The sequence below is a fragment of the Mobula birostris genome, chromosome 16 (genome assembly GCF_030028105.1).
Source record: "Mobula birostris isolate sMobBir1 chromosome 16, sMobBir1.hap1, whole genome shotgun sequence".
Lineage (NCBI taxonomy): Eukaryota > Metazoa > Chordata > Chondrichthyes > Myliobatiformes > Myliobatidae > Mobula > Mobula birostris.
In genome coordinates, this window is record NC_092385.1 from 61,847,496 (window position 1) to 61,860,313 (window position 12,818).

Below are 12,818 nucleotides of genomic sequence, written 5' to 3' on the forward strand. Positions count from 1 at the left end.
TGAGGGTGTATAAGGCACTGGTGAGGCCTTACCTTGAGTACTGTGTAGTTTTGAGTTCCTCATTTAAGGAAAGATGTGCTGGCATTGGAGAGGGTCCAGAGGAGGTTCACAAGGATGATTCCAGGAATGAAAGGGTTATCAAACAAGGAATATTGATGGCTCTGGGTCTGTACTCACTGGAATTTAGAAGGATGAGGGAAGAATCACATTGAAACCTTTTGAATGTTGAAAGGCCTAGACAGAGTAGATGTGGAAAGGATGTTTCCCATGGTGGGAGAGTCTAGCACAAGAAGGCACAGTCTCAGAATAGAGGAGTGACAAATATACAGAAAAATTTCTTTAGCCAGAGGGTGGTGACATTGTGGAATTTATTACTACAGACAGGTGTGGAGGCCAGGTCGTTGGGTGTATTTAAGGCAGAGCTTGATAGGTTCTTCATTGGACATGGCATCAAAGGTTATGGGGAGAAGGCTGGGGAATGGGGCTGTGGGGGGGGGGAGAGAAAAGGATCAGCCTTGATTGAATGGTGGAGCAGACTTGATGGGCCAAATGGCCCAATTTCTGCTCCTATGTTTAAGAAAAAAAATCACTCACTTATATCATGAAATTTTTTTTGTGGCAGTAATACAGTGCAATACATACAATTACTACAGTACTATGCAGAAGTATTAGCACCCTGGCTATATACTGTATATGTGCCTGAAGCTTTCGCACAGTACTGTATATCTCAAGGAAATTCCCACTCTTATAAAGTGAAAATGGCAGGACTGACATTGTGTAGGTGAATGTACTTTAACACTGAAAGATTAGAAACTCAGTGATACCAGGGTTAGGCCCAACTGGAACCTAGAGACCAGCAGCCTCCTCACTCAACACCCCATTCCTAACTACCTATGGAACATCACTAGTTTCAATGACTGTGTAGAAGAGTTTACCTAATCTCCTGTCCTTCCTCATCACTATCAAGCTATATTCCATGTTAAAATGGTCATTACATTGCTTTTGCTGCACATACATTACTTGTTATTTGTTAGCCAGAACCTATATATTACCCGTGTTTTCCTGGAATTATCTGTCTACCGGACAAAATAACCAATGAAAGATCAAGCAGAATTATATGACTCCTAAATGTATTTATTTCATCAGTGACAACTTGGAGGTAATACTATCAAACACAGATCACAGGAATACAGTATGCTCATGCCCAAGGATTCCTGAAGATAGCTTATTAGCGTTAAAGATATAGACGCGCAACAGAAACACAATGAAATAAACCAGAGAAACACTGAATAAATTAGACATGTTATAAAACAAATCCCATACCTTGCTGGCATCAAGGAGTTTTACCTTGGGTTGCAGAATATTAACATGTCCCTACATCAACAAATGTTTTAGCATGACTTTCAGAAGCCTGTTTAACTTTAGCAACTTTATGGGACAAGAATAATGTTTTGAACCTTGTCTTTCCCACCTACCGATAGCGAGCATTACATTAAAACAGCATCCCTTCTTGTTAGGCAGGTTCAGGTTTTAGTTGGGTAAAGAAAAAGGGAAAGATATTACAGCTTGCCCCACCTTTTCTCAGTGCAGTGATTTAAATGTCAGTCTCCAGGGACAACAGTGAATATTAAGAGAAAGTTACCTTTTGCAATGTCACAAAAGGTGCATTTCATACTGATTGAGAAAATGCATTTGACAGCAGAGTCCGGGGGGAAAACATCAGCTTTCAAGTAATAGTTGAGTGCACTTTGAAACCCACCTGGTTTGGAAATGATTAATAACCAGGCACCCCAAAATTCTACCAGTGCTTCCCACCTCTTCGATTCTCTACATTTGTCACTTTTGCTTGAAATAACTGAAAACAAACCCAAGTCTGAGAAACCTAACTGAGTTGGACAGAATACCTGGATTGGGCTGCACTGTCACAATGATTACATCTGCAAGCCTCAAAAGACCTTACAGCTAGGTACATACACACACACACTGACACACAAAACATCAACTCTGGCACTTACAAATCTTGAAATAACCAGATCTTCTTTGGCAATTGGAACAACTATATTTAACGTTCCAGGATGAGAAAGGGCAGCTTTCCACAACACTGTTCCAAAATCAAGCCTTATTGTATTGTATTTCTACACTTCATTTCCTCCTTGAGAGAATAGCTGATAAGAAAAATTTATTTTTTTTTTAAGATGGTTGTGGGGTGATGGGGATTTCATACGTCATGCTCTGGTAGAGTACAATGCCACGTTAACACTTGCGTGCTTTCCCTTCTATAACACATGGCTTCTAAATCAGAGAGGTGGGCACAGCTCAGAAGCCAAACACTTCCAGCTTACTTGCAATTCTTTTAAAGAAATGATTTAAACTAACATACAAGCTAAACTATTCCAACATATTTCATTCACTGCCTATGACTTGGTTCCAGGCCTGTTCAAATCCACCTGCCAGATATAGATTTGTGTAAGGCTTCTGAACCAATGTATTGTTGTCTGTGTGCTAACTGTACCGAGGATTGCAACACTATTTTAATAACACAATGTAATTTTTCCTAAAGCAGGTCAAAGTAGCAACTTAGCATTATGACCTTACCAATAAGTTGTGCCTGTCTTCTCCTATGCTGCACAATAAAAGAGTCCCAATTATCAGCCAATTAGCAACCAGCAGCTGCTTCTAAAGACAACCCAAAGATGCCTCAAATATTACCAAACTTCTGGTGGCTGCACTGGCCCAGACACATCCAGTTACACCTGAAAGTAAAATATACTGGAAAAGCAGTACTAGGTTTTAGAAATCACCAGTAGCCTACTCAAGGACCTTTGCTCTTTTCCATGCCCTCCAGTTTATCACCGATTTCCAGCTTTTTGATCCTTGGTTTCCTGCGCCTCAATGAATTGAGCCCTCTGCATCAGTGCTCAGTCCTAACTTCAAAACAGTTTCCAGCATATCACCACATACAAAGATCCCAAACAGGTAAGAGGGGTGTTTTTTCTTCTCAGTGCTGAATACGGTGTTGCTGCTGAATGCAGTGGGTTACACATTTTGAGGGCAGTGAATTAAGTTTCCTTTATTCCTTGCTTCATTTGAGGCTCCACTGAGGTGAGACGGTGTCATTTTCCCTGAAATTGGGTCACCATGCCTTTTCTGTCAGCTCTATCAAATTGACCTAGGCACTACAATAATGACAGTAAATGCTCCTGAGTGTTAATTCCTGTGGAAAGTACAAACTCTGATATGGGGCAGGCACAAGGAAAGACAAACTACTCAGGCCCTTGGCCAGTGGATCTATGAGTCAACATTCAATACAAACTGAAATTCATGTTTGAGTTGCTGAGGAGCCTTCAAAGACATCTCAGAATCTGGGGAGTATGTTCTCTATTGAACATCAAAAGGACAAATCTTTTGATTATGTGCTTGCAAAATATGGGAAACCATCTAATCTGTCTATAGGGCAAAGTACAAGGATGTAAAACACTCAAGCTAATATTTCATGTTGTTATCTACAACATAATGGTCCATGGCTCATGCTCCATTCTAACCACAAGCATAAGAGACCAACTTATAGTTACTGAATTCACCAGAGGAATCACCTGCTCAAATCAGGTAAAACAGGTCAGCAAAAATGTGTGAACTGTTTAGAACTGTCCATAGCTCTCCCTAGCAAATGGTGCAGACTCATCCATACCTGTTCTATTATCCTTGCGCTCCATACAAAGGGATAATTCAGTCCCTATCACAGAATATAACCCTACAATGAGATTGGTTGTAGGTAGAAACCTATCAAACCCGAGCAAATGGCAGAGCCTCAGAAGTTTGCAGTAAAACGTTGGTCACAAGCAACCCAAGAAATAAGATTGTGAAATTAATATAGCTTTCCCTTTGGTGACATGAAGTAGCCCAATGATGGGAAAGAGCTAAGCAGGCAGATCCAAAACACAATGATATTGAGTACAACAGACATTTTAAACAGGTCTGAACCTGCCCTGGACTCAGGGCAAAACACTCACCGGCTTAGAATTTAAGCAGGCAATTATCCATCTTCATCACACTTGTTTCACAATATGCTCTCCCACCTCAGCTACTTGGGCAGTGTGCTTAGCTGTCAGTCATCAGGGCTTTAATATTGAAGCAAATCTGAGCTATACATTGAGCTGAGCCAATCCATGCCTCATTCTGGAACAAGCCACTGTCACTCTCCCACTCTCAACTTTCTTGCATATGCCACAGCAAGGGGATAGACAGCATTCTGCAAGGCATGATCTAGACTCTGAAACATGTACAAGGACAAAAATAAAGATCTAGGATAATATAGCAATAACAGCAGTCTTAAAAATTACACAGCAAAATTTGTTGCAACTCATTAAATATTGGAAATATATGTACACAAAGATGTATAAAATAAACATACTCTAAACAAAAGGATGACAAGATAAGTGCTTTATATTAAGGTACAGGGCAATGTGCTTTCTGTCAAATGACTAAATGTCTCCTCTATAACATCAAGATGTATAAATACAGTTACACAAATAACAGGTGAAAGTCAATTCCATGTGGTAATGAACAATGGTAAGTATATCTACATTTATACCACACCCAGTACCATTCACAGGAAACCTGCAACAGAATTGAGTTCATTTTTGTCTGTTTACGTAACCAGTATTGACAAGTTTGTGCCAGTCAGCAAAAATCTCTTGCATTAGAACATTTATATAACCACTGTAAAGCTCTGACATTGTGACACAAACAGTCCTTTGCAGTAAAATGATGTTGGTCCGTGATCCAACTCTTGGAACGCTACTCTGATGTCTTCTGAAGAACATGCAACGTCTTCGAAAAAGCAGGTGAGCCACAGGCTCTATGCATTAAATTACAGGCAAATTAAACATTAACCCCTGGCAAGGTACAGAAGGGAATAATATATTCAAGGGAAAAGTAAAAGACGAAACAAACCCGCACACCTGTCAGCTAAAGAACCTGAGTGCTAGATTATGGAGTTCTTTTCTCACATTCAGGTGGTCGTAAATGAGGAAATTTGTCCCAGCATTTACAAATATACAGCTATTCATGCAGCCTCAGTCTTTGGGAACTGTACAGGAATTACCTGGCCTGCTTGCTACTTTGGTACTGAGTGGCCACCCTCACACAAGGCAACCCTACTGCAGGACTCGGCGATGTCATTGCTCCCTTGCACTAGTGTCAATACAGGCAGTGCTGCTTCACACCACTATATAACAATTTTATTTATACACTGGGGTATAACAAACAGCTCAAACAACAAACTCCTTTTTTTGTCTAATAACCTGCCAGAAATTGACAGGAGTTGTTTTTTTTTTCTGCGATGTTATTTCATCGCTATGATGAGCAAAGTGTGCTTAAGAGGGAAGGACACACCCCTCCCCAGAGTAAAAGATAAAGAAATAGGAAAGATATCGAATATGCTACTGATTCTGAAGCTGAATCCTTTCTAGAATATTAATGAGATTCTCTAGTCCAAAGATGTAGCCTCGGTCTGGGCCGTCATGCACAGTTTGGTCATCCCGGAACCCCTTGTATGTACTGTGGGCAAAGTCTATCATCCTCACATCGATTTTGGGCAGGTTGCCAGTACTGGTCAAGGAGAAAGATGAAGATGGCAAGGAGCTGCTGTCTTCCTGGATGTTGTCCTGGCTCAGTACCTCTGCAGAGTTCTGCTGCGTTTCCAGCTTCTCTTCCTTTCCATCATAGATAATCAGTAAGGAGCTGGAGTAGAAGCGATAAGAAGCCTGCTTCTCTAGAACTCCTTTCAGACTTCGAAGTTTCTGCAGAATTGGATCAAACAAGTCTTTTCGCAGGTACCTGCCATTGTGCAGGAACTCATACAGAGCATTCCCAAACCCTTCAATGGAAAGGCTACGACCATAGTACTTGTTCCTGCACACATAATGCCCTGAGTCTAATTGATATACCTGGGGGGAAAAAAAAACACAAAAATTACTGTTCAGTTTGGCATTTAGGATGATCAATTATCAGCACAAACTATTGGCAACTTGAAATACCCTACATTTGATTTTAACATTTGCATCCAGGATGAGTGAATTCCCACGACAGCAAATTATACACAGCTGTAAATTTCACAACATAAAACTAAATTAGCTGCAAAGTATTACAATTTACTCCAATGATTTTTAGGAGTTCTGCTGATTTAAGGAGAAGAGTGGGGAAGAATGTTAGTTCTGGTGATTATAATTAGTTGGGGTAATTTCAGAGGCATAACAATGAACGAGTTTTGACCTGACCTACTGAAATAATTCCAGTTCTTTCTGTTCTTACAAGGTTAAGTGATATTGTTAGGAAATGGTTTCTGAGTGAGGAAGCAAGCACTTTATATAAGGAAATGTTTAGGGCAGTAACTGCACAAGTAGCAGATGCAATCCAAATCTTCCTTTGAATGACAGTGCAAAGGAGGACAGAAACTCTAATCATTTTCCAGTCCTCCTTGGCATTAGGCAAGTTGGAGCTAATGAGCAATTCCACAATTGGTATGAGAAAGGAGTCCATCAACTGAGACCTGCACCTTGCAAATAGACTTCAGCAAGGCATTTGATGAAATCTGTAAGCTAGATTAATCAGGAATGGGATCCAAGGAAAAACTGCAAGTCAAAGAAAAAAAAATTGGTTCAGTACAAGAAAACAAAAGTTAAGGGTATTTATTGGTTTTAGTATTTATAACCGATTTGAATATTTGCTGATAATACCAAAATAGGGAACATAGCTAAAAGTGAGGAAGCAAATTCTTGGCAGCAGGAAGTAACAGACTGGTGAGGTGGGCATGGAAGTATCAAAAAGAGTTCTAACTAGAGAACCATGAAATTACCAATTGAGGAGGACAAACACGACAAAGGAATAAACAATAAATAGAAGAATATTATCCAGTGCAAAGAAAGAAACTCAATGTGCATAGATCATTTAAGGTAGTGGGATAAATAAATTGACTGGTTAAGGGAGCATTTGGAAGAACATCCAACAGAAAGGTGAGAATAATCACCAATTGAATCACAGATGGAGCTCTCGGCAGTTTTGGTCAATGCACTATAGAAAGGATGTTACAACATTAAAGTAGCCACAGGGGAGACTTCCAAGGACGTTGAGTTATAGTTATTAAGAAAGTTAAACTACACCAGGCCTGTTTGGAGGAAAGGCGATTTATTGAGGTGGACAAAATTATAAGAGTGTGAGACTGAGAAACAAAAAAGACGTATTTACTTTGGCAAAGTGGGTGTCCACTAGGAGACATTAATTGGTGGATAAATTAAAAGAAGTTGAGGAAATATTTTAATCAAAGAATGGATCTGAGACGAACCACCCGAAAACATGATGGAAGCAGAAGTCCTGAATCACTCTAAAAGGTACTTGGATGAGATGAAGAACTGAAAAAATTATGCAGTAAAAGTATAAATAATGGGAATTGCTCCATTTTTGGATGCAAAAGCACAATGGGCTGAATGGTCTCCACTGCTGTCATTTCAAAGGTTAAGATTTGGTAGAGACACGGGCAGTAACAGGGTGGTTACTAAGAGGGGTATTGTGCCTTGACGGGTGTTGAATTATCAGAAGATTCACAGCTGTCATGAGGGGAAAATATTTTTGTGCAACTTAGAATTATCTGGAACACATGCCTTAAACAAAGGTGGAAGCAAATTTAATGGTTTGCTGCAAATGGGAACATTTCAGGGAAGTATTTGTCTGCAATGGGCAGAGGATGATGGAGCAACGTGAAGCAGACTGCATCACTGTCTGGTATGGAGGTGGGGGGGCTACTGCACAGGACCGAAAGCTGCAGAGGGTTGTAAATTTAGTCGGCTCCATCTTGGGCACTAGCCTACTCAGGATATCTTCAGGGAGCATTGTCTCAGAAAAGCAGTGTCCATTATTAAGGACCTCCAGCACCCAGGGCATGCCCTTTTCTCACTGTTTCTCACTTTTCTCACTGAAGGAGGTACAGAAGCCTGAAGGCACACACTCAGCGATTTAGGAACAACTTCTTCCCCTCTGCCATCCGATTCCTAAATGGACATAGTATCCAAAGCTTCAACCTCACTTTTTTCTGCTTTTTTTTTTTTTGCACGATTTTTAATCTATTCAATAAACGTATTCTGCATAATGTATACTGAGCAAGATTTACTTATTTATTACTTATTTTTTCTTCTATGTTATGTATTGCATTGAACTGCTGCTACTAAGTTAACAAATTTCACGTCACATGCCAGTGATAATAAATCAGATCCATTTTTCAAACACGGTTTCCTGTGCAATATCATTCTGTATAAATTAGGACAGACAGACAAAGTAAGGTAGCTGGAATATCAGTGAAGGCAGAGGCAATAACACAGAGGTGTTAGTGAGTGTGGAAGGTAGCTATCACTTAAAAGACTGTACACTTTTTCTTAGCTGTGTCATTTCTGCATTAATTACCGAATTGGATGCAAACTACAATCTGGCTGGTCAGGTACAGAACAAAAATGCCTGTCAAACGTCCCCTTTGATTTTTTCTTCATGGACCTCAGCTGTGCAGAGATACATTTCCACAAACTCCAGATGGAATGAGTAGGATAAGTGGTGTTTAATTATATTGTCAATTGCAGTCATTCTTATCCATATATGAGAAATATAGTTGATGCTCCAGGTCTAAGACTCTTCATGAGAATGGTCACACTGGAAACATTAACTATATCTCTCTCTGCAGATGCTACCTCATCTGCTAAATGTTTCAGTATTTTCTGTTTTTATTTCAGATTTCTACACCACTTGCACATTTGTACTGCACTGTCAACTCTCCAGGACTCCAGTTCTGGCAGGACTTTTGTGTCCTATCTGAAGACAAGTATTTAATTCCTCTGCTATTTACATATCCCTGCTATAAATTTTCCCATTTGCATAAGAACCCATATTTCACCTTGATGATCTTTTCCTTCATACATTCCCATGAGGGCTTTTAGTCTGTTTTTGGTTTGTTGCTAGTTTATTCTCATATCCTCTTCCTTTATCAAATTATTGATTATCTGTTATCGAATTCTGAGACTTCCAATCATTTTATAACCTTTTTCCTTAAGATTTAATACTCTAAATCATGGTTGGAATATTTTTACTGTTTTGTCTTTAAGCCTTAAAAGCAATGTATATTTGTTGCAAATTGGGCCCAATTTCTCGCAATGCCAGCTGTTGCCTGAACAATCTCAGTTTTTAAACATAGCATCCCAAACTATGACAGCCTCCCAGACCCTCATACAGCACCGATTCTAGAATGATTCTCATAAGAACATAAGAAATAATAGTCATAGTCATACTTTATTGATCCTGGGGGAAATTGATTTTCATTACAGTTGCACCATAATTAAATAGTAATAAAACCATAAATAATTAAATAGTAATATGTAAATTATGTCAGGAAATAAGTCCAGGACCAGCCTATTGGCTCAGGGTGTCTGACCCTCCAAGGGAGGAGTTGTGAAGTTTGATGGCCACAGGCAGGAATGACTTCCTATGACGCTCTGTGTTGCATCTCGGTGGAATGAGTCTCTGGCTGAATGTATTCCTGTGCCCAGCCAGTATATTATGTAGTCGATGGGAGACATTGTCCAAGATGGTGTGCAACTTGGACAGCATCCTCTTTTCAGACACCACTGTCAGAGAGTCCAGTTCCATCCCCACAACATCACTGGCCTTACGAATGAGTTTGTTGATTCTGTTGGGTGTCTGCTACCCTCAGCCTGCTGCCCCAGCACACAACAGCAAACATGATCGGAGTATGAGTAGGCCATCTGGTCATGCAGAGTAGGAGTAGGCCATCTAGTCCGTCAAGCCTGTTCTATCATTCATGGCTGATCTGGCCAAGGACTCATCTCCACCCACCTGCCTTTTCCCCGTAGCCCTTAATTCCCCTATGCAAAAATCTATGTAACCTTGTCTTATATATATTTAGTGAGGTAGCCTCCACTGCTTCATTGGGCAGAGAATTCCACAGATTCACCATTCTGAGAAAAGCAGTTCCTCCTGCTCTCCATCCAAAATCTGCTCTTCCAAATCTTGAAGCCATGTGCCCTAGTTCTAATCTCACCTACCAGTGGAAACAACTTTCCTCTATCTTATCTATCCCTTTCATAATCTTATGTTTCTATTAGATCTCCTCTCATTCTTCTGAATTCCAGCAAGTACAGTCCCAGGCGACTCAATCCCTCCTCATAATCTAACCCCCTCATCTCTGGAATCAACCTGGTGAACCTCATCTGCACTGCCCCCAAAGCCAGTATACCCTTCCTCAAGGAAACCAGAACTGCATGCAGTTCTCCAGGTGTGGCCTCACCAGTACCCTGTACAGTTGCAGCATAACCTCCCTGCTCTTAAATTCAATCCCCCTAGCAATGAAGGCCAACAATCCATTTGCTTTCCTCATAGCTTGCTGCACCTGCAAACCAAACTTTTGTGATTTATGCACAAGCACTCCAAAGTCCCTCTGCACAGCAGCACGCTGCAATTTTCATTCAAATAACAAGTTGCTCTTTCTGGCAGATTGGAGGATAGTAAAAGTGACCGACTATTTGAGGAACAAAGAGCAGGGAAAATGGAGAACTACCACATATTCACCAGATATTGGTAGCTGAGAAAATGCTGTAATTGATGATAAAGAACAGATATAATTAGAAAAGATAGAAGTGACTCAGAGTCAACATTGACTTAAATGAAATCAGGTTTGAACAATCTATTGAGTTCTTCAGAGATGAAATTAGCAGATTAGATGAAGGAAAATTGGAGGAGTTGTTGATTATAAAGGTTGTCAAAGAATGTAACAGGTCTGTAGGTGGAGAAATGACAGACAGAGTTTAAACCAGATAAATATAAGGGAATGCACTGTGGGAGGTCAGATGTTAAGGGGACGTATACAGTAAACAGCAGGACCTTTAGGAGTACAGAGCAATCTTGGGGTGCAAGTCTATGCGCCATGAAAGTAGCAACAGTAGATAGGATGGTAAAGGCATACAGCACGCTTACCTTCATTGGATGGGGTATAAGTTATAAAAGTCAGGAAGTCATGTTGGAGCTGTATAAAAATATGGTTCAGCCAAATTCGTAGTATTGTGCACTGTTCTGGTTGCCGTATTACAGAAAAGATATCCAGACTTTGGAGAAGGTGAAGAACAGGTTCCCCAAGATGTGGCCTAGCTTAAGGAGAGGTTAGAGAAACTTGGATAGTTTTCTCTGGAATGTCAGAGTCTGAGAGGATTCCTGATCGAAGATTATAAAATGAGAGGCTCGCCTTCATTGGATGGGTTTGAGTATAAAATTCACACTCACTGGGTACATGGAAATGTCAAATGCTAGAGGACATAAGTTTAAAGTAAGAGGGGAAAGCTTAAATAAAGTAAGGTATGAGGCAAGTTTTATTTCGACTCTGAGACGGCAGATGTCTGGAATGCAGTGCTAAGGATGGTGATGGACACTCATACAATAGTGACATTTAAGAGGCACATAGACAGACACATGAAGAGGCAGGTCTTAGAGGGATATGGATCATGTGCAAGTAGATGCAATTAATTTAATTTGGCATCATGGTCACCAGATATCATGGGCTAAATAGCCTGTTTCTGTGCTGTACTTTTCTATATTCTTAATGGAAATCACCTGATGTAGTGGCTTTGTACCTTCACAAAATTTCTCTAAGATCCTATATTTATAGCTTGGTGAATGACATTACAGCATATGGAATTGAGGGCAATTATTTTAGCACAGATTGAAAATTGTTAACAGAAAGAAAAGAGAAACAAACAAGAACATGCAGGATGGTACAGCTTTGGATAGGGATTGGTGCTTGGGTCCCAACCACTGATATCAATAATTTGGCAGAGGGCAACAAATAAAACATTCCCGGGGTTACTGATGGCACAAAACTAAATGAGGTCAGAGTGATAAGGATGCAAAGAGGCTTTGAGGGGAATAGATGGGTTGAATCCTTGGCAACAACATAGCAGGTGAAAACAATGTGGAAAAGTGAAGTCATCATTGGCAGAAAAATACAGAACTACTGAGTCATGTTTACATGTCTAAGAGTTGACATTCAGGGAGATAGAGTGGATGCTCTTGTACGTAAATTACTGAAATCTAAGTTACATCAAGTAATACAGAAGACAAATTATATATTGGCCATTATTGCAAAAGGATTTGAGGATGACAGTAAAAATACCTTCCGACAATTACACAGTGCCTTGGTGAGACCACACCTGTTATTGTTCAGTGCCAAAGAAATGAAATACTTTCATAGAATTGGAGAGGGATAGGAACAGACGAATTAGGAAAACGTTTAATTGGAGTAAGGGGAAATTTGAGGTTATCAGGCAGAAACTTGGAAGGATAAATTGGGAACAGATGTTCTCAGGGAAATGTACGGAAGGTATGTGGCAAATGTTCAGGGGATATTTGTGTGGAGTTCTGCATAGGTTCATTCCAATGAGACAGGGTAAGGATGATAGGGTACAGGAACCGTGGTGTACAAAGACTGTTGTAAATCTAGTCAAGAGAAAAGAAGAGCTTACGAAAGGTTCAAAAAGCTAGGTAATGATAGAGATCTAGAAGATTATAAGGCTAGCAGTTAGGAGTTTAAGAATGAAATTAGGAGAGCCCGAAGGGGCCATGAGAAGGCCTTGGTGGACAGGATTAAGGAAAACCCCAAGGCATTCTACAAGTATGTTAAGAACAAGAGGATAAGACGCGAGAGAATAGGACCAATCAAATGTGACAGTGGAAAAGTGTGTATGGAACTGGAGGAGATAGCAGAGGTACTTAAT

The 12,818-nt window shown here is 40.1% G+C and overlaps 1 protein-coding gene across 4 annotated transcripts in view; it reads right to left on the reverse strand.

Annotated features, from left to right (window-relative positions):
* Positions 1-1,122: 1,122 nt before the first annotated feature.
* Positions 1,123-12,818, reverse strand: part of ip6k1 (inositol hexakisphosphate kinase 1) — a 109,796-nt gene continuing 98,100 nt past the window's right edge. For all 4 annotated transcript variants that reach the window (XM_072280729.1, XM_072280731.1, XM_072280730.1 and 1 more), the window contains one exon: positions 1,123-5,948. In XM_072280729.1, the coding sequence (XP_072136830.1) occupies positions 5,442-5,948 (507 nt within the window). In that variant the 3' untranslated portion in view covers positions 1,123-5,441. The remainder of the gene's footprint in view (positions 5,949-12,818) is intronic.